Raw genomic sequence first — 24,053 nt, forward strand, 5'->3', positions numbered from 1 at the left:
GGATCTATTTTTTCTTATGTCATGGTAATTGCTTGAAGCAGCAGAGAACTCTCTTGTTACCCTGCTGCTTCTGCAGTAGTCTTATCTTTCTGACTGCAGAACATAGGCAAGGGACAAGGCAATTAGTTTATGGAAAAAATGGCTGGTTTTATATAATTATTACTAAAAAAATAGATGAGTTTTTCTTTTTCAAAGTGTCTATTATGCCGTGTGCTTGTGCACCTCACTAGGAAGCTCTGAAGTAATCTTACAATAAGTATTACTGATGAAGTGAGGGTAAGGTATGGGATGCCAGTCATTTGATGTTATGTTACAAAAGCAGTAATGGTACCCTTTAAAAGGTTTTAACCCTCAAACAAATTTCAAACCACTGCTGATACTACTGGTTGAGGAGCATTGTAGCTATTTAGGGGCATTTCTCCTATGTTTGCTGTTTCAAGCCTCTCTTAAATTCATTAGCTCTGGCTGCATATTCCTGACAATCCATTGAGATACCAATGGCTATGATACCATTTGTGGTGGGAGAATTAAGACATCTCTCAGGTGCAAAAGAAGAAGCAGCAACAGACATAGAGTCTTTGGAAATAGTTCTCAGGAGCCCTAAAACCTTAAGCAGTACACAGTGAAGGAATAAAAATGCAGATGATGTGGTGTACCTGAAATTTGGGCAAAAGGTGCTAAGAGGAAAAAACAAAGCATTGAAATCCTGAACCACGGAAAAGTATTCTTGGTTCTGTAAAAATCCTCTAAACTCTTTGCATCCCTCTGATTCTGGATTCTCTTGGTCTGATTAGAAAAGGCCATTCTCATTTGCAGGTTCATTCACGGTCAGAGGACTGGACTGTAGATTTCTCAACTGGGAAATAGTTCAGTGTGCTGTGAAACTGGCTTTACCCTGAGACAATGGGGAATCTAAAGCAGTTGCCCATCCAGAAAGGCCAGTGCCCACTTTCTAATTACTGAAATATTTATTAAAACTTTTAAACACATTGTAATGTGAACATCAATATTGCAAATAAAGGGGCAGGGCAGGGAAAGGTTATGGGCCCTGTGGCATGGTTTGTTGGACAGGGCTGTGGAAATTTCTTACTTATAGAACTTAAATTTAGAAGGCATGTCTGTTCCCTGGAGAATTTTTCCTCATGGGTGTGGATAGCTTCCCTCAGTGAGAAAGCTATTCAAATGAGCAGCTGCACATACTTGATCAGAGTTTTCTAAGCAGTGACAGCTCTGATTATTGTATTGATAATAGACAGCTCCAGTGGCCCTTCCATGAGCTGACTCTGCTGGCATAACCCTGCTATATGGGGCAGTGAGCAGGAGGATCTGACTTTCTTCACAGCATTAACCAAATGCCCTTTCTTAGAAAATATGGTTTGAAAAGGATTTTCTTAGTGCAGTACTGTGCATATTTGCACATGGAAAGACCGCAGTGCAGCCCAGGAATGTGACGTAAATGCCTCACTTAGTGTGTGTGGAGGCTGGGGGATGCCTCAGCTGCCTCAGCTGAGGGGCTGCCTCAGCTGCCCTTGAGCAGGGCTTTACCTGTTGCAAGCACTCAGAAAAATAGCTGCAAGTGCCTTGCACGAAATGGCTTTGGCACTTCAGCTTGGGATACCATGTCTGTCCTATCAGTGCTGAGCTGGCCTCCACATTGCTGTGGATGCTTGAAGTGCTGCTCCAAAAATGAGGACTCTCAGACAGCAACTGCCTTGTGCTTTCAGAAATTGCTAGGCACTCTTAGAGATGGAATTATTATGTCCCATTACAGCACATACATTGCAGACAGTATGGGCCATTGCACCAACAGAGATCAGCAAGTTTTAATTTCACTCTTTGAGGATATGCAAGTGTGTTGTAAGAGGCTGAAAATCCTACTTAAAATTGTTTTAGAAAGCAGTCATCTTCATATAACTTCACAGTTCAAGGTTTTATAAAGCTGTTGTTTTAGCCACAGTATTTTTTATGTCACGTGTTTTCAGCGCTCTGGTTGTGTTTCAGAGAATAAGCAAAGAAGCTCTTAAATCAAATAATGGCATGGCAATTTAGTTCCTTTCCATGGACTGGGCTGGGTGCATTTTGGCAGTCTCTGAGGAAAACAGCATCTGTGCAATTGCAGTTAAATGTAAGCAGATATAAAAATGGGTAGTTCTAGTGGGACTAGAATCTATAGCAGTAAGTCCAAGTATCATTTTGATTTTGTCCAGCTCCAGTAAATGAAACAAACTTTTGAGAAAGTTTTTAAAGAGATGTGAAGCTACCGGGCCATCTATTCACATCATATGCATGTTCACAGTAAGAAAAATAGTTTACATTTAATACAGACTTTGAAAATTGTCAATAAGAGTCTCATTTCCCAGCTCTGTTCACCATGCAGCCCTGTTGCCCTTGGCTGTTCTACTGCCCATTCTGACAGATCCTGACTATGCCAGCTGGAAACCAAACAAGCACTGCAACTTAGAGTAATTGTCTTGGAACCTACTACCTAAAACAGTGAAAAATGAATAAACCTTGCTGCACTGAGCTCTGGTTTTTGCAGCTGTTGCCAATAGCTCCTTCTCAAAAAGGATGCCATGGAGAATACATAAAGTTCTTGGTCATCTATCAAAAGTTTAGCCTTCCCCCCCACTTAATCTTCTTTCTTTTCACTCACTCATCATTTATATCTGCCCTCCCTGCTGTCCTCCATCCCTCCAAACCCAATAATGCTTACTGAAATGTGATTTTTTTATTCCTTATTTCCATCCTTGGAAATGTTTCTCTTCATTACAAATATGAAATGAAATGCAGCACAATCAGGAAAGTAACACACATATGAGCTGCAGTCAAAAAGAAAGATTTCCAAAGTATTTTTAGGACAGTCTGCCTTCCTGGCAGAAGCCCCTGGCATACATGTTAAATCAATGTGACAATAATACTGATAAAATTACGGGTTAATCCATATGGCAAGAGAAGGGTCAAGTGCGGCGAAAAAAACTCAAGCCTGCAATTTATTTACACTAACAGGTTACTCTTTTCACCACAAATCTGTCTGTAAGATGCAAGTGCTTTTCTAATGCAAATATAATTTATGGAAAGGAAAAAGGGTAGGCCACCAACTGAAAGAAAACATTTATTGAATCAAAGTCAATACTTTCCTTTTAATATCTACAAGCCAACACTGAACTGACTTTATTCAAGAATGAACACAATGTACAAAAAAAGTATGTTTGTTATAAAAATATGTCAATTTTTTTCCTGGCTATTGAGCTGAAAACATTTTGGCAAGTGCAAGATAGTTTTGGCAAGCAAATTTAAGCTGCTATTACCAATAACAAAGATCAAATAATTTTGTAATAATTTTGTAGTATATTTAAGAGTCATTGTTAAAGTGGCATTGGAAATGCTAACCCCTAAAAAAAATATATGTATCACTGCACTGCCATGTACTTATGCATCCAGACAATTGAACATCTCATCAGGAATCAGAATCTTTATCAGCGAACACTATCCAACCTACTTTGAACTATTCAACCAGATAAGTGACATCTACCACTGAAATACAACCTAAGGAAGGCAAACTACCTCCATAGCTGTGTATTTTATGTGTTGTTTACAAACAGAGAGAGAAGCGTAGGTAGATTCATAGATATTTAAATCACCAGCTGTTGCAATGTGAAATCAGGGAAAGAATAGAAAGAGAATAAAGATTCATTTATGACAGTAGTCTACATGCATATTTGCACATAGAAATGGATTTGATTAGGATCAGTTATGCCTTATTTGTTTAGATGGTTTGGGTCTTTTTCCCTCATAAAAATCTAATGTAACCAGGCCTCAAATAATTGACTTCTCTAAAACCACCAGCAAGAAGCAAAAAAGGGACCACTTATAGAGATAATCTGAAAACAGTGCAATATTAAAATGCAGTTTCACAACGTGTGAAAGAAACATGCTTTGGAACCTGAGCAAAAGGCATTTTACTGACTTAGTAAAAAGTCACCCTGTATGTTGTTTTCATTGGCACCTGTTCTGCCAGATTAGTATGTTGCTCTTAGCAACTTCCATGGCCCTAAATATTTAGTACATAGATACTGCCAACTACTTAGAAAGGTCTACTAAACTTTTCAGCCAATATTGCAGGCAGTCTGACATGCTGCTACTGGAAATGACTGTACAGGTTGAAATTAATTGAAAGGAAAAGAAGCAGCCAAACATGTTGCTCTTCTGTGTAAATAGACTAAAGCGATTCCACAACACTTAGATACGGTACTACACTGGTTTACGGTCTCAAGGTCAGCTCTTTCAAAATAAATATACTGAACATTTACAACAAATGCCTCATGAATGCAAGCTCTCTCTTTATTATTTCAAGACCAATTGGATAAAAACTAAAATAAAGACATGACTGAAGCAGCTAAGTTACAAGTCCTTTTTCAGAAACAGGCATGACTTGGTGCCACAGCAAAATTTTTCACATCTGCAGTAAGCAATTTTTTTTTTTCTTTTAGCACCAAGCAGGCCACCATAAAAAGCAACCTCACAAAGCATGCAGTCATCTACTCTGTTGATTTTGTATGAAATAATTATTTGTGCTTGCAGGTCTCAGACCTTTAAAAAATTCAGTGAACATTAGGTAATTGAAGACTAGTGGAAACTCATTCATTTCTAAACTATTTGAGTGGAGAAAATATTAAAAGACTAAAAAGCAACAGAATGTTGTGCATTAATGCAAGGGTTAGGAACTTATGTTTTACAAAGGAATTTACTTGCTGCGGCAGTTACGTCTAGATATACACAAGCTGCCTTTTGAGATAGTTAAAAAGATGGCATTTAATGCTTAGCTTATAAAGAAGAAATACTTTTCTAAAAACCCTCTAAAAACCCTAAAAACCCTCTAACTTTATAGATTCCAACACATTAGTATTTCTGAGGAATGAGGAAAGCTAAGGTTGGTACTTTAATGTGCCTTAGAACAACTAAAAAGTGACAACCAATCCTAAACAGCTCTGTTGGAATCCATAAAGTTAGAGGGTTTTTAGGAAATGGTTAAAAAAGTATAGGCCTCAGACTGAAGTTTTGTTAGCATTGCAAATACAGCAGAAAAGTTTCCCAAGCAGTAGAGCATACGTGACAAATAACAATAGGCCTCTGTAGAATTGGCTTATAGATGGCAACAAGGTTATTTAAGGTATATCTTTAGAAGGTTAGCGTGAATAGAGCTAGTCTGGTTTGTCCAGTGTTGTCCATATCTGGACGTAACTTCTGCGGCAAGTGAGTTCCTTTTTAAAACGTGAGTTCCTAACCCTTGCACAGCTCTACGTCCATGATACTGGTAGAGGCCAATGCGTGCATGCCACTGAAAGGCACAGTCGGACCAATCTCATAAGTGGCATCATCAGAGCAGAACAGCAACTTTTCACTGGACTAATCACGAAGGGTGAACAATGAGCCATCACTTCTCTTGTCATGAGCACAGAAAGCAGTCACCAAGGCAAAAGAGAGGACACAGGAAAGAAGATACAGGAACTCACATAAACCTAAAAGACAGAAAACATGCATTAAACCAAGTTTAGAGCATTCTGACCATCTTCCAACTGCAATACTGCTATACATTGACTTAACACCATACATCTTATGGAAGCACTGCAGGAGTGGTACCATAATCACATCACAAACTTCTTATGAGATCTGTTTTACAACTAACTTCACCTGCGAAGATCGGCCTACAAGATCACCTTTAGTTAAAACATACTTAAGGTCAGACTGACACAGTCAGAACAATCTGCACTCCATTCTGTGAAAAAGTAACATTCTTACAAGATAGCTAATTTTTTACTCAGAAATGGATTTAAAAATTGGACATCATAAGGACACAGATTTTTATGAAGAGATAATTATAAGGCAGTATAACTGTTTTTCATACTGCTCTAACAGTGCCTAAGAAGTAGAATGAAATACTTACAGGAAAGTTATCCCCAAGGTTATCCTGCCTTTGTATCTACGAGTTGCATTTGAACATTTGCAGATATGCCACCACCATAGCCTCCCTTGGATTGCATCTGATTCTGAATTGAGCTGACCTGGGGATAGAAGGGAAAAGAAGAGTAGAGGAAAGATGAAGAACAATGAGTTGTAGCATCTTCTTGCTTTTGATTTTATTTTTTCTCTAGGTTTAGTTTCCAAGGTCTCCTTTGTTACCAGTAAAGCTATATTACTTTTTCACAAGGACACACGCATCCAAGGCTTGCTGAAATTTTAACTTCAGCATGTAGCTCAGCAGAAAAGATCAAAGAAGTGGTGCTGAGGCAAAAGTTTTTCCTCTCTCGCAAAGAAAACTGGCTGATTCATGGTTTCACTGACCCACTTGATTAATAAAAAAAAAAAATAAAAAAATCAAATCTTTTACTGGCCTTGACTCCACCTGACAAACTAAAATTTATCTTGTTATAAGGAAAACGTTCTCAGGCAGGTATAATGAACCATACATTTATCACTAAGTAAACATCACTATATTAAAGGTATAATATCCAACTTGCAAATATCTGTATGGCTAATTCAGATCATTAAAACAGGGCTAAACTAGGATTTCCTAGATCCAAAAATGGACCTTTTGGTTTGTGGAACATTTTTGATTTATCTATTTACGTGACAATATACAATGCTTGCCTTAATTGATACTGATCCTTTAAATGGAGGACATTTACTTTTCAAATCACAGTAAATCTGAACTTTCTTGAACATAGCTTATTTGAAGGTATATTTAGTCTGATGCATATAAATCTTCGTGTCCCCCTTTTCATGCCTCATGCTTCAACACATGCACATCCTGCTATGACTTTCACTGCCTCTATCACCAAACAGAAAAGGAAACACATAGTTCTTTCCTGCTTGTGTTGCATGAGTCAAAATAATCATGGCTAAGCACCTGCAGGAAGACAACTTGAATCTTAAAGGTCTGACCCTTTTTTTCTCTGCATCCCAGAGCATACATAACAACTACACAAAGAGTGGAAAATGACATTCATTCAAAGCTATGCCTGCAGGGCACCACTTGCAATTATTTCATCTATGCTCCTCCTTCACAGAGACCTAAAAACACCACTGGAATATCACTGTACTGTATTAAAACAGCACAGGAGCAGTATTTCCAAGCAGCTTGCACGATATCCCCTGTCTACGAAGATGAAAGAAATATATTTTCTTTTCCACAGCAAACAAAACACATGCACAGAATACATCAGCAAACTCATTCTTCCACATGGTTTTTCAAACCTGTGCGACAAAAGAGCCTGTTTTATTGATCTGTATCTTCAGTGGCATATTGCTATGCAAAGAATTGTGGGTTTTTTGATGTATTTAAGCAGCACAATGTAAAACCATTTTATGCTTCGGCCTTTTGCTGAAATAAGTGATACAGTGGCAGCAAAGCAATACTACCATCTTATTTTTCTTCAAGGAAAAGTGTTCAGGGCCAATTTTCTAGTGCATCTGACATCAAAGACTACAAACTCAGTAAAAGAGTGTGCTGTAGTGCATGGGGACGTATTTAAGAACTTTCACATTTTACCAAGCTGCTCATCTTCTTCACTAAGCATCTTTTGCTGCCCTGGCAAAAAACGAAGTCTGAATTCAAGTTTTTTCCTCAGAAAATAATGAATCTACACATAAATGTATTGACAAGAGTGAATATAGGATGCTGGTAATTTTTTCTGAATGAACTCTCAATCCAGCATAAAAAGACCTATAAAAATCCCCAGGCCACATCACCTTTCCACCTAAAAACTTGCTAACAAGACTTGAAAATTTTGGAGAGCAGCAAATCAACACAAATTGCAAGACTGAAGTATTGGTTTTCAAGAGTATTTCTAAAAGTTAGACTAATTTCATGAGTCACACATGAGCACCTGTATAAGGAAGTATCAGTCTTAAATTCAGAGATTACTGAATGGAACTAGTCTGCATTAACATTTCAGTAGGTATTTTGTATATGAAAACCTTTGTAGGAGACATACAATTTTAAAATTGCTACGCAAAAAAGGTCTAACATTTGTAGGCTTTTAAGGTGCCATTCTTTCTGAAGCACGCTCCTTTTGAGGCTGAGCAACAAGAACAAGCACTGTGAGATGCAATTTTTGGTTTTTTAGTTTTCCAAAGATGCCATTGCCTTTCTCTGATGACATGCAAGAGCAAGGTTCTTCTCTCTTATGTCTAATTTAGATGGGACTTAAGGATTTGAAAGATTTTGGAAAGGAAAGAAGATTGTACCCATTAAGGGTCATGCAAACTGTTGTGTTGCTTATGCATCTCATTAAATTCCCCTATTTGCTTTTTTTTTTTGCCCTCCCTTTCAGAGTTAGGAAACAGCACAGACATATCTTGAGAAAGAAGACAATGGAAAACTACATGAAATACATGAAATCAAAGACTGAACTGAAGAACATGAAGCATCAGAAGAAAGAAATTTCACGACGTACTGTGAAAGCAAAATAGGGAAAAAAGGGATGGAAATAAACAAGAAACAGTGCACAGAGGGCTCCTGCTGTTTAAGTACACCTCTGATAAAGAAGAAGGCACTCTACAGAGAAGGAAAACAAAAAAACAAAATATTTCAGAAATATTCTGAATAGTCAACAAAACTATTCAGTCAGAATTGTGAGGATGTATAACAAAGAATATGCTTTTGAAAAAAGGCACAGGACAGACAGAAAGTGAATAAAGAACCAAATATAAATGGAAAAACAGTAAATAAATGGCAGGTATTCACCGAAGTTACTCAAAAAAAGAAAGCACAAAGACGTTCCTGAGGGAATGTAATGTCCATACTATAAAGGAAATTATGCAGCAGAAGAACATGTGAAGGTTAACACTGTAATCTTGGAATTTACACTGTGAAGAATGAATGTGGAGACCACCACAGAGGAGGCAGAAAGTATGCAGTGTGATAAAACAGAGATTTGAGCCTCTGAAGCAGGGGGAGTGGGAATGACTATTTTTCAATACAAATACTTTCCATCTAGGATCAGAAAAATCTTGCTGGTCATTGATTATCCAAATAAAAAAAAGAAACAAAAAAGAGAAAAAGAGCTACTTAGAAGCATTCAAAACGAAAAAGTTTATGTAGAGAGACAATAATGATTACCTACTATATAGAGATAAATTGGGTATTATGCAAGAAAAGGATGAGAGCAAACAGGCAAAAAGTGAAAAAATAAAGCTTCAGGCCACCTACACAAATCTCAAATGAGGCAGCTCAGCTGTGAGACTGAGGAAGGTTCCCTCAGGAGAAAAAACAATTACTGAAAAAGCATCGAACAAGCTGGTCACACTAGTCTATTATTTCAATTTATAATGGCTTTAAATATTAATGTAATATATCACATTAAAGAAGGAATCAGCTTTAACTAAATTTTGTCAAGTGGAATTTGTGTTTGGCCATTTAACTTCCTTACAGAGGTTTTACTAAAAATCATTTCCAGCCCACAATGTTGTTTTCGAAAAACATTTTATGATGTTGAATTTTCTAGCTATATCCTTCCTCATTACATGCCAAGTTAAAAAAAAAAATTTTGTGTGATCTCAATAACACCAACTTAAACTAGTTGAAGTTACAAATGAACTCCGTTGCTTACATTTAAGCTTTTTTAGCTCTGCTTTCCATTCTGGTATTTCTGACAGACACAGAGATTTTTCCTCTTTGTCAACAAATCTTCGTCATCTCCAAATATGTTTTCCTTTAAAGACTATTAATAAAATCAAGAAGTACTTTTCCTCTACATACAACCATTTTCTATATTTTATATTATTGACTTTAGAAATAGATTGCTATTTCACAAAAATTTGAAGCTCTAAAACATACACCTCCTTCCATAAGCTCATTTTCATTATTTATCTTAGCTTCTGTTTTTTCACTTTCAGACAGCTAAAAATATTTATTGCGGCCATCTTTCACAGGAAGCTACAAAATCTTACTGTGACACTGCTTGCTCTTGAAATAATTCACACTGCAAACAGGGCTACAGAATATAGAAAAAGCTCAGCAAGAACACCCAAACATAAATTTGTTTGCACCATAAACTGAGGTAAGTTAGAATTCTACATGAACTATATTTAAAACAACTTGAGGCAATTAAGGTAAGAAATCTAGTTAACTATAAGACACTTGGGTTCTTCTATATAATACCTGAGTATATTTTCAAGTATACATCTGTTTTGGTTCATACATATAATCAGAGTGGATTTTTAGTTTAAAATGTTTTCTACATAATTTATACAGCACCTAAAATGCGTTATCAATAAATATAGGAATTAAAAAATAATCCGTACTCTTGAATGCTAGTGTTTAGGACTTGGAATTAAAACACTACAAGGTCATTCCTCAGTTTCATACCGATGCTTTCTTATAGCTGAAAGACTCATTGCTTCAGCTACAACATACAAATACAGTGTTCCTGTATTCTGTCTAATATGAAATGATGTCCATCCACGCATGCTTACTGAATTCATTCCACTGAACAGGTCTCCAGATCCTACATGAGCTGTGTGAACAAAGTTTGTCGGCTCCCCAATCATGCTTCGATCAATCCGCCGTCGTCTTTTCTGAAAGGAAGGTAAAGAAAATATCTGAGATTCACTGAAAAGGCAAAAAACGGTAGATGTCATAAAGGCAGAAGTTAACCATCTATAGGAAGGATATTGCATATACTGTAAGGTATTTTAACAGAGTCAAAAAACAGAGACCAAATTCTGAGGTTAACCAAGACACTAGTATTACGGTCCTTTTTACTCGGAGGATGTGTACCGACAAGCATGGATACCACTCCCAACATTTAGGCCAACAAAACATTTGTTAATAACCTTAATAAATTCCATATTTATTAACCAGTACTTGCAATGTTTCATACAGTAACTTCTGCCTATATTTGTATTTAAATCATGGTGGGACAGATCAAATTTGCGTAATTCAAAACAATAATTAATGATTAAAGCGTGTTAGAATAGTCTATGAAGCCTCTAACTTACAGAATTTCTTATCTGCATGGCCTGGTATTACTGTTTGCAATATACTTCATGGCAATGTCCAGAACAGTGCCTTGAGTTTGATCAGGGTTAGTCACAGATGTATTTTTACTGAACTCTGAACCCACACACTTAAGATCACTTCCAGTCTGCATGATTCTCAACTGTGAGCTGAAGGGGTGCAGTGCAGTACTAAGGCAAAATGCCAGCTCAGGGACTCTTCTGATTCCTATACCATGCGACAGAAGGCAAGAATTGCTTCAACTCTGCTTCCCAATTTTCAGAGTCACAGCTTCATTTTTTAGTAATCTAATAACATGCAAGTAAAAAAATCAAAGGCAGTAAAGAATTTCTCTAATTAAAGCTGCTTTGGTTGCCTGCCTCCAGCTAAGCATTGCATTTAAATGATAAAAACAAGAAAACCCTATCCTCATTTCTAAGGCCAGAGCCAGGAGCTTACACGGAGCAATTTATGCAGCATGTAGTCACCATATGCCCATACTCTGAAAAATGTCTGCATTTGGAAAAAAAAAAGCCATGAAACACAGTTCCAATATCTCACTTTAAGGTATGTTGTAGAAAGTAGAGTTTAAGAGCTAAAAACCTACTTGAGCTCAAGTGAAACCTTCCTATTACCTTAAAGTTCATTCGGTCTTGTTTTTAATGATCTCTATTTCTAATTGGCTATGAGGTTGTAAGACCACACAGACTCAAGGCATGAAGGTACATGCTGCGAGTGGGCTAACTACTATTTCAATAGCTACAGATGAAATCTTTATGAATCAGAGCCCATATCTATGAGAATACATCATAAGGTTTAGCCAGGAAGTACAGAACACATTTAGTCCTGTCCTGCCCCTTTTCCCTATTACAAAAGGAGATTTCAGTAGGTTTCAGTACCTTCTTGCATGCTATGAATAGCTGGGATAAGGAGGAACACATAAAATTCTGTGGCAACAGCTAAATACAATGATCTGATCTAAGCTAAAACTACTAGTTTTCTCTAATTCCAAAGAATTTTGCAAAATCAATCAATTGATCAAATAAAATATTCCAGCTGTAAAAAAGCTGTATTTACACCATCCTCTACTGTAATATGCTGTAATGTTGACACAGAAAGATGATCTAGATAGCTGTATAAAAATACACTGCTTTAATTAAAACACTTAAAATTATTTAATGCCTGCAGCAGTTGCCTCTCTTCCTCTTTTAAAAAAACAGCAACCAAATGTATCTACACAATACACCCATAATTCATTTTAATAGATTTTTGATGGAGAGAAGATATAGACAAACTCAAAGACTTTAGATTTTTCTTATTTTGTTTATGAGTTTTTAAAACAATTTAATGGGTTTTTTTCTGTTCAAAGTAACTTATTTTACTCTTTAACTTGTTAAGATCACTGGCATACCATTAACAAGTGCTGGATCTTCTGAATGACTGTAAATGATTCTCCACTAATCATCAGGTAGTCAACCAGTAACCACTACTTAAACTGCACTGCCACCAAACCATGTCTCTTATCTTAACTGAGTTCCTTATCAGAGACCATTAGCCTGCTACATCTGCCTGACATGTGCCCACTGATGTGAGCTCTATGAAGCTGTGGAACAGTATTTAAATGCGGTGCCACAAATTAGTTCACTGTGAAAGTGAACAAAAAATTGATTTCCTTTTTTTTTTTTCCTGCAGGAGTACCCAGCTTGCATTTACATTACTGTTTTAGCTTGGATCCCAAGAATGCTTTTGAAGCAACTTTACCACTTCTCACTTATCATGATTCAATTTTAATTTTAGACTAACTCTGGAGTGCAAAAATTACACTTTTTAAAAAATGAAGCTGAACTAGAAGACTAACTGATGTTCTCCCATTGCTATCAGACATGGAGGCCAATGAACCAGGTGAGCCAAGCTGGAGTAGATCACAAGACATCTAATACACATCATGACTCCCCAACAGCAACTAATCTGCTGTCCTGCACAGCTGATCCTATTAGAATGTGCTGTTCCTGCAGGCATGGTCTCAGCCACAACCAAACTCACCAATTAGAATGTGTAAAGACATGAGGAGCACTGCAAAAAATAGTCTCTTTACAAGGAGTGTAACACAGGAGAAAGCAGTAGGGGAACATGCTTGAAAAGGTTACAAAGCTTTTACAGAGGGCACTAGAAATATAAGCTTTGCCAGAATTTCATTCTGAGGTTGTATTTTTTGAGGCCTTGTATCTGTAATAATACATGAATAACAATGTATGTATGCTAATGTAAGAATTAACACATGAGATTGATTTTTTTCAGTAAACTGAATTTGAAAGAAGCAGCACATTCATCTCCTACTTAGGAAGAAATTAAACATAGTTATGCTCATTTCTCTCTACCATCTGTGAGAGGTACCATCTCTACCATCTCTCCTTGCGCAGCTCACAAGCCTTCTTACATGACTGATTCGTTGTGGTGAAGGACTAATTTTGTGTTCTGGGAGTTAAAAGTGCACTGCTTGGGAAGTGGCCCCTGTCTTCTTCAGGGCCATAGAAGCTGTGGCTGATCAGCTGAGATAATCACCATGACTTTCAGGAGGGAAAGACACATCAAACACTTCATGTTAAAAAGAAATAAAAAATGCTGACAGGGCTCAGCAAAATTTAATGCCACTAGGCTTCACCCATACCTCAAACTGCCTGACATCATACCGTAAGTAATTACTCCTAGAATACATTTACACACCACTGATTAAGTAATAAGTAGTAATGAAATGTGACTAAAGGTCATCTATAAAACAAATGAATGTTTATGACACTAGTGCAAAGAACTTCAACATACACGCCCCTGAGTATTCGTACCATCTAAAGCTTTGTTTTCAAATGTTTCTGACTAAAGAAATAAATGCTCCAACCTAATTAAATGTCAGCCTAATTACAATGAGTCCTGTGTCCTCTATTTGCATTCCCTGTGGATTTTTTTCCTAGCAGGAGGGAAACAAAAGAAGGTTCATATTATGATTAGCTGACTTGACTGTTATCTTTCCTGACAGTTTAGGTCAAGTTGCTAAAACACTCGGTATCAGTGGACAAAAAACATTTAAAATCTGTATTACAGTATTTTTTCACCTTTGCCTTGCGCCAAAGCACTTCCCCTTTTACTAGGAGGGCAAGAAGTGACATGGTTGCCTGCCTCCAAACAGATGAGATGAGAGGAAAAGACCTGTATAAGGATCCTGGAAGTGTACCATGAAGTGCCATCATTAATGGCTTTACTCAGTTTTTTCCCTTGACAGAAAGCTTAAGAATTTGGATTGCAAAGTACATACCACGCAATTTTTACATCATGAAAAGAAAAACTGATCTTGAAACTGAAGCAGAAGAGATGCAGGCTTGTGTGTTACATGTCTTGAGAGGAATGGAAATAGTTGAAGACCCACCTAAGAAGGCCTGTTCTGAATGTTCTAGATGCAATGAAACAGGATCACATTTCAGTTACCATAGAAATAAAGTAAAAATTGATCTTTTCTATTCTTAACCTGAAAGTGACACTTTGCACCCACACACTAGCATTTCCTTCAAAATACAAGATTAGAAATCAGAAAGCCTCCAATAGTTGCATCACACAAAATATTTTAAGCCTGCAAGTTTCTTGAAACTTTAAACAATTTTAAACTTTTGCCTAAAAAGTTAAACTAATTATACCGTTTATTTAACCTGCCCTTCAGCAAAGCCACAAACATTTCACTGAAATGCTGTTTTTCACAGTTCCAAAGACTACTTATGGCAAGAAATTCAAAACTGTAATTTGTTTTTTTAAACATACTGATGGGTCCAGAAGTATGTAAAATTTCCTTTCTATTCCCCTGTATTTTTGGCTTTCAGGGAAGAAGTTATCTTTCTTCACTATCTCCAGATTTTGTCCAGGGTTCAGGCTGCGCTTCTTTAGCTCGTGCCCTTTCATACGTGATGGCAACACTTCTGAATTAGGCAAGCTCTCTGCCTGTATGAAAAAGACAAGTTTGGGAATGTTTTCTCCTTCACGTGGTAATGCACCCCTCTCTGCTCTTCATGAGAGGTCCCCTCAAAAAAAAAAAAAAAGTTAAGGCACAGAGTAACACCAAGGTCTCAAACATATTAAAAAAACAAAATTAAGTGATGTCACTTAGATCTTGGAAGGCTGACAATTACTTTCCTGCTGGAAGCTGAAGATGCAAGTGAAGTCAACTTTAGTATGAAGTTTCATACAAAGATATTCCAAAGTCAAGTGCCAGCCCACATTTGGTGGGTATCAAAAGCAAAGCAATCTGTTAAGCTCCAGAAGAGCACATTCTGCTAATTCTACACCAGATATTTTGAGATGGCTGTGACAGACATATCAGAAATCGAAGTCTAAGTGAAATATAAGTGACAACAGCATTCCAAAGGATCCCACAACACAAAAGTCTGCGTGGATTCTACCTGCAGCAGGCAGACCTCAAATGAAAGGGGTACTGCAGGTGCAGATGAAGAATGTGCACTAAAGTACATGGTGGAAACTGAAGAAATTCAGGGGAGATGATGTATTATGGCCTTATTGTGAATACAAAATTGCTGAAAACAATGCTTCTTTATTAAAATTCACACACATGGCATCTTTCTCCTATTGCTTACCCATTTAATTTATCCCACTTTACAAAACAAGAAAAAATGCCAACTCTTTTTTTCCACAGAGAAATGTTCTTTATCCAGCTGTACGATGTCCTGGCTATTCATACCTTAGGATCTCAGTAAACTAAACTGCAAGAAACCAGACAACAGAATGCCCACTGTCCTCAATGTCTACATGAGCAAAAAATCAGTGGCAGGGACAGGCTGGATCTTTGCACCTCACTTTGAGAATAACAAAATCTGGTATGTAAGTCACAAGTAGTAAATCCTTGTTTTAATCACTCTTCTCTAAAACTAACAGAGACATAGTTATGTTTGGATTGAGGAGAACTTTTTTTTAAATTAATACTTGCTAATAGCATCAAGCTATCACAAGGGAAGGATAACTTTCCTACTGCCAACTTTTTAGCATTTACTCAGATGGTATGAGTAATTTTTAGTAATTGTTTTATACATATAGTTTTTACTTACTTCATATGCAGTAAAAATACACTGCACATAGCATATTTATGAGTTACTTAAGTTATATTATATATATTATGCATCTAAAGACATTTTTTATGTCATTCCATATTTATCTGTGTCCCAAAAGTACAGGGCACAGTACAATACATTAGAGAGGAAGTAACATGCTGATCTGATCTATCTAGTCTGATTTTGTGCACTGTGTTTCCAACCAGATGCAAATCAATATGAAGTGTTCCGTACATAAAATACCAAGTGATGTACCTTCTCCTCTTTTAAATCAAGATTATCTAGTCTTTCATTTTAACTACCTGTAGAAGCCTAAGTTTTGTTCAAATTTGTCACAATTTCTCCTTATTCTTCAAGAGACAATTATTTTTCATGACATATTATTTTGGCTTGATACATAATGAGGAAAAACCAAAACTTTGTACCATGCTTTGGCATCTCAACTGATACAGAGTAAAAAGATCGGCTTCCAAGATTAATTTTCCAGTCTTGCATCAATTTCTTCTCTAATATCAGACTATTAAAAAAATAAAAGGAGTGGAGATTGTATAGATCAATGCATTAGTAACACTCCACTTTTCAGTGGGTTATGGCAGGACCATCTGTGGCTTCAGTGGGCCCTGTTCACCTGCTAGGCTTGCCTTCATGGAGTCAGCAACGCTTACTGTTGGCTGGCAGGCTCAGCAACCTTGCCAAGCCAAAAAATAGTTTTCCCCTTCCCTTAAATGAATACAGTTACAAAACAGGCTTATCTCTCTTGGCAAATGCTAACTAAAGAAGATTTAATTCCTCTCCACAGCCTTATTTGAGATTTAATAAATTTACTTGCTAACTCCCTACATGGAAATTCTCCCTGTGAGCAGAGAACTAAATGATCCATCTGCATGTTATAAAGAGTTGCTTTGCAGAATGGGTTTCTGTGGTCAGAGAATAATCCCTTAACGTTGCCTCCAAAAGTTTTCTTTTTTAAAAGCAAAAAATGACTGTGCATTCATAAACACTAGAAAGCTATACAGCTTTTAATACTTGTCTCCACAACATGAGGATGAATTTTGACTGCTAGCTCAGTCACTACATAGGCATGAAATACAATACGAAACAATTCACTCTCTGATACTTCCTTGCAAGCCTGCCCTTTAAGTAACAGTAGTAACTTTTAACATCATCTAACCTTTGTAACACTAGGAGATCTAGTGCCAATATATCTTTCCATTCTAAACCAATCCAAATCCCCAACTCTCCTAAAGCAAAATAAATCCCAGTAAAGCCACCCAACTGCTACTCTTATGATAGACAGGGCAAATACAAAGAAGGAATATGCTCCTAGTTTACCTCTATATCTACCTGCTATATTTGTTCTCACTATATTTTGCTTTCACACTATATGGGTGCACTATCAAGACACTGATAATACAGATACGATGCGGATTTTTTTAAATTAAGTAAGAACTATCAGACTATCGGTTCTCACATCTATTGTGTTTGACGTTTCAGAAATAACCTTCAATCAGCAAGCCTTTTTTGGAGAACTTCTGTTACCACTTATTCTATAAGAAGTGGTAACGGAAGTTCTCCAAAAAAGTTCTGGTAGATGTGATAATTTCATGATTACCCAATGCAAAAAGCAAACTCTTAAACTGCAAATTCCCTTTGGGTTCTTTTTACCAATCAAGATAAGCATCCCTGAGGACATTTCAATGACAGAACTGTATGAAACAAAGCCATTTGCTGGCTTTGTATTCAAAAACTCCCCTGAAACTTCAAAAGCAGTTGCAGGCCAAAGATTAACAAAAATTCCCAAGGCAGAAAGCTAAGGGAAGGATTTAATCAAAGATAGTCAAGACAGTCAACGATTTCACGATGGAAAATTTGGATGGTCAGAGGAGAAACTGAAACCCTTCCCTTTATTTTCCTTCTTTGACCTTTCACACTTTTTGTATCTGCTCTTAAAAAATACCAGCAGCAAGACTCCCTCGGCTTTGGCACCCATCTGATCCTCCAGACACTAACACACAGGAAGGGCTAGGTACTTGCTCAAAATAGGAAGTATCAGTTCACCCTGCAGAGGTAGTTTTCTGTCCTCCCACACACATGCTGTTCTACTTCCCAAATACTCTCATAGACAGAACATCTGAATGTGTATCAAGACAAGCTGTGGTCTGAGTGTGTGTCTCAGTTCCCAACAGTGACCCATCAAAACAGCCTAAAAAGGTTGTAGCATCTTGCATCAAACTCTACATAAGGGGGCTGTAAGGGCAGGAGTACCCCTTGCATTTGTTTTTGTGCATTGAATATTAAGATGCCTTTCTCCACGCTTTCCATCCTAATTAGGCACCTACAGATTCATGTCAAAACCAACAAAAAGTATGTATGCATGTGAAGCTGAAAAGCTAACATCCATCTCTACCACCTAGATCATTACGTAGCAAATTAACACTGTGAAAACAATGGCTGGATGTACAGGATCATCAAACAGTCAGTGTGATATTTTTGAAGAAGAAAGGTTGTACGTTCCCTAAACATTTCCCTGAATATAGTGGTGTTCTCATTTTTTCAGCTGTTTTAAATCTGTGATGTTACACTGCAGTCCATCATTTATACAATCTCCAAGTACTATATAAAAGTTGATGAAAGAGACACCATACAGAGTAATATTAAAATTCCAGTCAGCAATAGCATATGTTTAACATTTCAGTGTTTAATTCAATTTTTGAACCATGAAGTGACAATAAGCATTGGAAGTGTAGGAGCCCACATACTCTCTCAATGACCCAGAGCAGGCCTATGAGTTTCAAATGCCCCATGTCAAAACATGTCCCACACAGAAGAAACACAGAGATGCACAACTAAGGTAATGTGCAAGATAGATTGAAATGCTAGGCACTGACTCCAAACTACTGAATTTTAGTGACAGATTTATTCTACAACAGTAACATGTGATATCTAAGCCCAGCATAACGATGCTCTAACCAATGCTGTGATCTCCATCAACAAGATACCAAAGCCGCTGCCCTCACTAAAACACATTTTTCTCAGTCTCCTACTTGGGCAGTTTTTAGCAGATTGTTTAAAGATTCCTGACTGGTTAAGGATCTTACAAACTGTGGCTTCATCACAACAGAAGCAGGAGGAAACCGGCACAGGCCTTCATGCCAGCTCGTAAGCAACAGAGCTAAGTAGCAGGTCTCCAGCACACCCAGCTTTCATTAAGTTTCCAAAAGTTCATGACGCCTCATGATTTCTCTAGCTAAAGGAGTTAGGAAATTGAGACTAGGGAATGAAAAGACGTAAGTTTTTTAATAATGTGAGCTGTTACAACTAGCATCTAATAAGCTGATTATCATGTGTACACTGGATTTAGCTTTTACAGGAAAATCACTTGGCACGTCCTGACTGACTCAAGTGGAAAAAAATGATGAAATATGATTGTCTGAGCTCATCAGGAAAACAACTAGCAGTTCCATTCATGTATATAAAAAAGCAAAATTAAAGGAAAAATAAAATAATCTGAAATGCCAGCAAAGATGGCATCATTAAATCTTTGCAAAATCAGATTGATTTTAAGTTTCGATTTCTCATCAAATTAATCTATTTCCTAACTTTATACATCAAACTGGATTGCACATAATCTCAAACAGCTCCGATTTTTTTAGCAAATTCACCACCTTCTAGCATCTTTTGAAGTATAAGCTTTTTGGTTTGTTTACACAATATTCCATTATATTATGATGATGTTAGTCATCATATGACAAAATTGGCAATTGTAGCCTATGTTTTCTAAATAAATAGGAAATAATTGCCAGATGAGGTCAAATGACTCTGAAAGACAATAGGTCTTTTAAGAAATGTGTTTAGATCACACATCAAAGGGAACTTGTTTCATTCCAGATGCTTGAACCACCTTTAAGTTACACAGTAAATCCGAATCTATTCCTTGGCATTAGCTAGAAAACATTGTCCTTTTCAAAAAACACATTAGTAAAATTTTAAGTTGACATTTGCAACTTTCAACTTGGGTGTCATTTTGTCCACAAATTTACTTATCCTTCTAATAATTTTATTTTTATTACTTTGGGTGGTTTAATGTCTCTTTAACATATTTTTTAAAAAGGTATTAACAAAAAACCCAGTAATCTAAAAGAATCACACCCATTTTTTACTACAATAACCTCACTGCTTTAATGTCTTTAAACTGTGAAGTCTGACTGTAGATTAATAGGTAACAAATCAAAGGACAGTAGAGCAAGATGAAAGCAACAAATCCTAGACTCAGAGAACATTCTGGATTGGAAGAGACTTTAAAGACCATCCTCTGACCCCCATGTTTCCACTGCCCTCCCAACACTTTCCACCAGAACACACTGCTCCAAGTTCCTGACAGGAATGTGGCAACAGTAACTTCCCTGCACAACTTGTTACAGTATCTCAGGATCCTCACAGTAAGTAACTTCTTCCTGATATCTAATCTAATCTAATTCTACCTTCTTTCATTTAAAAGCCATTCCCCCTTGTCCTACGACTAGCTGTGCTTGCAAGAAGTCCCTTCCTAGCCTTTGTAGGCAATCCATGTCTGTCAAACCAGCTTTGGTTTCTCAGCAAAAATCAGAGTATTACCATATTTACTCTACCCTTACAGCTGAATAACTTCCAATGCTTTAGCTGTTGCATGGATTGAGTGCTCATTATCAGCCTGCACAGATGAAAATAAAGTTAATCACTGAAACTACAGAGTCAATCCAGATCTATTACATGGGTAAGGAACAAAAACTCTGCTGTACAGGACATAGGAAGAGAGACTGTGATACTGGGTTTGCTCATCTGTAAGAAGTGAGACATCTCCTTGTAGTCTTAATGGTATTCCATTACCTATATAGGAGGGAACAGAAGACAGAAAGCCATGAAGGAGCACAGTGGCAGTTTGAGAAGTTACCCAAAGTTACAACATAGAAAACACCAATTAAACATATGAATACAATAAACATTTATGTAGGTGGTCAAATGCTGCACCAAAAACCCAGTGAATCTGCATGTCCGTCCTTTGAAACCCCCAGAATACAACTGGTCCTGCAAAGTCTAGCTGGTTCTGCTTTGAGCAGCTGCATTGCACCAGATGGCATCCAGAGGTGTCTTGCAGTCTAGACTACAAGCCTCTAGCTTCAGATGGTGATGAAGAGCAGGCTGCAACTGACTTTCCTGCATGTTCTCCCCCTGTTGTATTTTTCTTACATCCCCCCATAACCAAAAATGATAAGAACATAAACCAGAGGTTAAACGAATGATAGAACGACGCACCATGGACAAACATTCTGGGAACTTCTAATAGCTTCTTATAGAAATCAAATCACAAAGTCTTGATAAGAGCATGCCACGAACTCTATCATGTTGAGCTTTCTTTCCATTCGCTTACTGACCTTTCCCAACAAGAACACAGGAAATACTTGCAAGATCATCTGGCATGATGAGAACTGTAGTTCTCTAGAGGATGTAGCCAGGATTACAACATGTAGCCTGCTCAGTCAAATGAACGTCTTCTTACTTCCAAGATACAAAATACAAAAGCTTTGGGTGTGCTTAAGGACACTGAGCATTGAAACAGTTTGGTTAAGAAATTATCTTCCATGCGGTAGTAAGACTTCCTAGAGATACCTGACTAAAGAGGTTTGTTATGTCTTGTGTGTGCAGGTGTCTGAAAACATTTGCATCTTGAGGGAAGCACACATGTGGCATAAGGTACACTACATGCAAGCCTTCTCTAATCCTTTGTACACTCTGCATCTTCTCCAACACAATGATATGCACATACAAAATTTCACTGTAGAAAACTAAAAGAACAAAAAATAAGCTGAAGTGTTACCTTAAACAGGTAATAGCCACTGTCAGACACAGGATCCTCATACTCACCATATAAAACCAATCCCTTAGTAAGCTTAACACCTTCTCTGGACCAACTAAAGTATCTACTGCACTGAAGGTAATACCCCTAAAGGCACTGCCATATGTTCTCAGAAGCCTGCACATTCTGATTCACCTTTAACTATGACAATAAATCAGGGCCTACGTGGTATTTTCAAAAAATCTCTTTATGAAATTCATTGTAATTCCCTTACTGGGAAACAATGGATTTTCATTAGTTATGGCACTATTTATTTTTTAGCAGTAGGATTAATGAGTGGAAGATCTAGTACTTTTGCTACAGGCAAAGACAAAGACATAATATTTAATAGCAATATTCTCAGGAATCAAAAAAACACACATAGTGAATCCACAAGTTTTTAAACACCTCTGTATCATCATAGAAACTTGGCATTAGTTTGCCCAGACAGCAGCAGCTTCTTGTTGGTATATGTGTGTATATGTATATATGCATATATATGCAACAAAATACCTGAATATTTTCCTAGTTTTCTAATAATATATTGTATAGACTACTTACTCCTCAGTGAAGTTTCACCAAAAGGAACTTGCTCTAAATGTAGATACTTTCTTCCTAAATTTTTTTTTTAATACAAATCTCTTTTTACGGGAAGTGATCCCATTACAGCTTTCTAGAAAGTGTCTCAGTCTGAGACACACTCCTAACAGCTAACCTTTCTGGAGATCCTCCCACTGACATTTCCTTGCTAAGTTATTTGTCACCTGAGTGACCTCAGCATTGTCTCAGGGTTGTCCCTCCAGCTCCAAAGGCATACTGATCAGTTACAGCCTCAGCATGAGGGCTGTCACGTAGCCTTGGATACCCCTATCTGCAGTAAGGGAGAAGAACTTGTAAGCATGGAATCACAAATTTCCTTCAGTGGCAATCCCATTTCTTGCTCTTGTGAGGACTTCTGCAAAGCTGCCGAATTTGACTGTCAGTCTGTTCATCCAGCTCATTTCAGGAAAATCATTTTGTAAAAAATAAATCCCAAAATACATTATTATGTGACAATCTGTCTTTGCTTGTGCTTGAGGCATCAAAGCAAAAAATACTAAGAATCCACACAAGGGAAGGAGGAACAGCCTCCCATGTTCTTCCCATAATAAGAAAAATAGTCACACATTTGAAACGTGATCTCACTAGTGGACATTGAAATGCTGACACTATACACAAAATCATTAAAATACAATACAATAAGCAGCCAAGACAATTTAGCAAGGGGTGGCCCAGTAGGTATTTTAGAGATCCTTACACATCAAGCCTACACAGAGCATGGCTAGAAGCATCTCTGGAAGAGTAGTCTACCAGAAAGTCTTAAGGAATGTTCAAATCAGCAGCTGTGCTTAGACTTAGATTAGCTTTCTGCTCAGCTTTTGACAAATTCAGAACAGTAACTAACACAAAAGCCTCTGTCTGATGTGTGGCTAATATCCCCAAAGGACAGAAGGGAAGTTGTTCAGGCACCAATTAACAAGTTCCAACAGAAACACGGCAGCAAAGGAGGAGCAACACGGTGCGCCATTGAAAATCTGTCGGGGAAAACGACAGACAATAAAGACAAAAGGACATTGTGTAGGAAAACTCGTCAAGCACTGCAAGCCTACATATTTTATTACAAGAAGGAACATAAAAAGGAAGTCCTTTCAATAATTTTCTATTTTGTCAATGTCTTCTACTTGCATATGTTTTGGTAACATTACATACAATTCCCTCAGCCTACTATTGGCAATTCTGAGGCTGAATTCACTGTAGAAATCCAGGAAATACATAGTGGGGTTTTCTCAGTGTGTCAAATCTAGTCATCTTACAGACCAACATGAAATATTGGAGCTTCTAATGATAGGAAGAATAGGAAGGCATGGTTTCCTACTGACAGCTGCACAGGAAGCTTTGGCACAGGAAGCACTGAGCACCATGATAAACCCAAGACTTCTCTGGGTTCATGCATTATTGGCAACTTCAGGGCAACTGCTTCCCAGTTTCACAAGTGTAGCCAGCTTCTCTCAAAACCAAGATACACCCAACATCAGCTTTT

At 37.3% G+C, this 24,053-nt stretch overlaps 1 protein-coding gene across 2 annotated transcripts in view; it reads right to left on the minus strand.

Annotated features, from left to right (window-relative positions):
• Positions 1–3,099: 3,099 nt before the first annotated feature.
• CDC42SE2 (CDC42 small effector 2) overlaps positions 3,100–24,053 on the minus strand; it is an 83,511-nt gene continuing 62,557 nt past the window's right edge. For both annotated transcript variants that reach the window (XM_063179843.1, XM_063179842.1), the window contains exons 5-7: positions 10,477–10,578; positions 5,945–6,062; positions 3,100–5,519 (exon numbers count right to left, since the gene is read on the minus strand). In XM_063179843.1, the coding sequence (XP_063035913.1) occupies positions 5,964–6,062; positions 10,477–10,578 (201 nt within the window). In that variant the 3' untranslated portion in view covers positions 3,100–5,519; positions 5,945–5,963. The remainder of the gene's footprint in view (positions 5,520–5,944; positions 6,063–10,476; positions 10,579–24,053) is intronic.

Source organism: Melospiza melodia, chromosome Z (genome assembly GCF_035770615.1).
Source record: "Melospiza melodia melodia isolate bMelMel2 chromosome Z, bMelMel2.pri, whole genome shotgun sequence".
NCBI lineage: Eukaryota > Metazoa > Chordata > Aves > Passeriformes > Passerellidae > Melospiza > Melospiza melodia.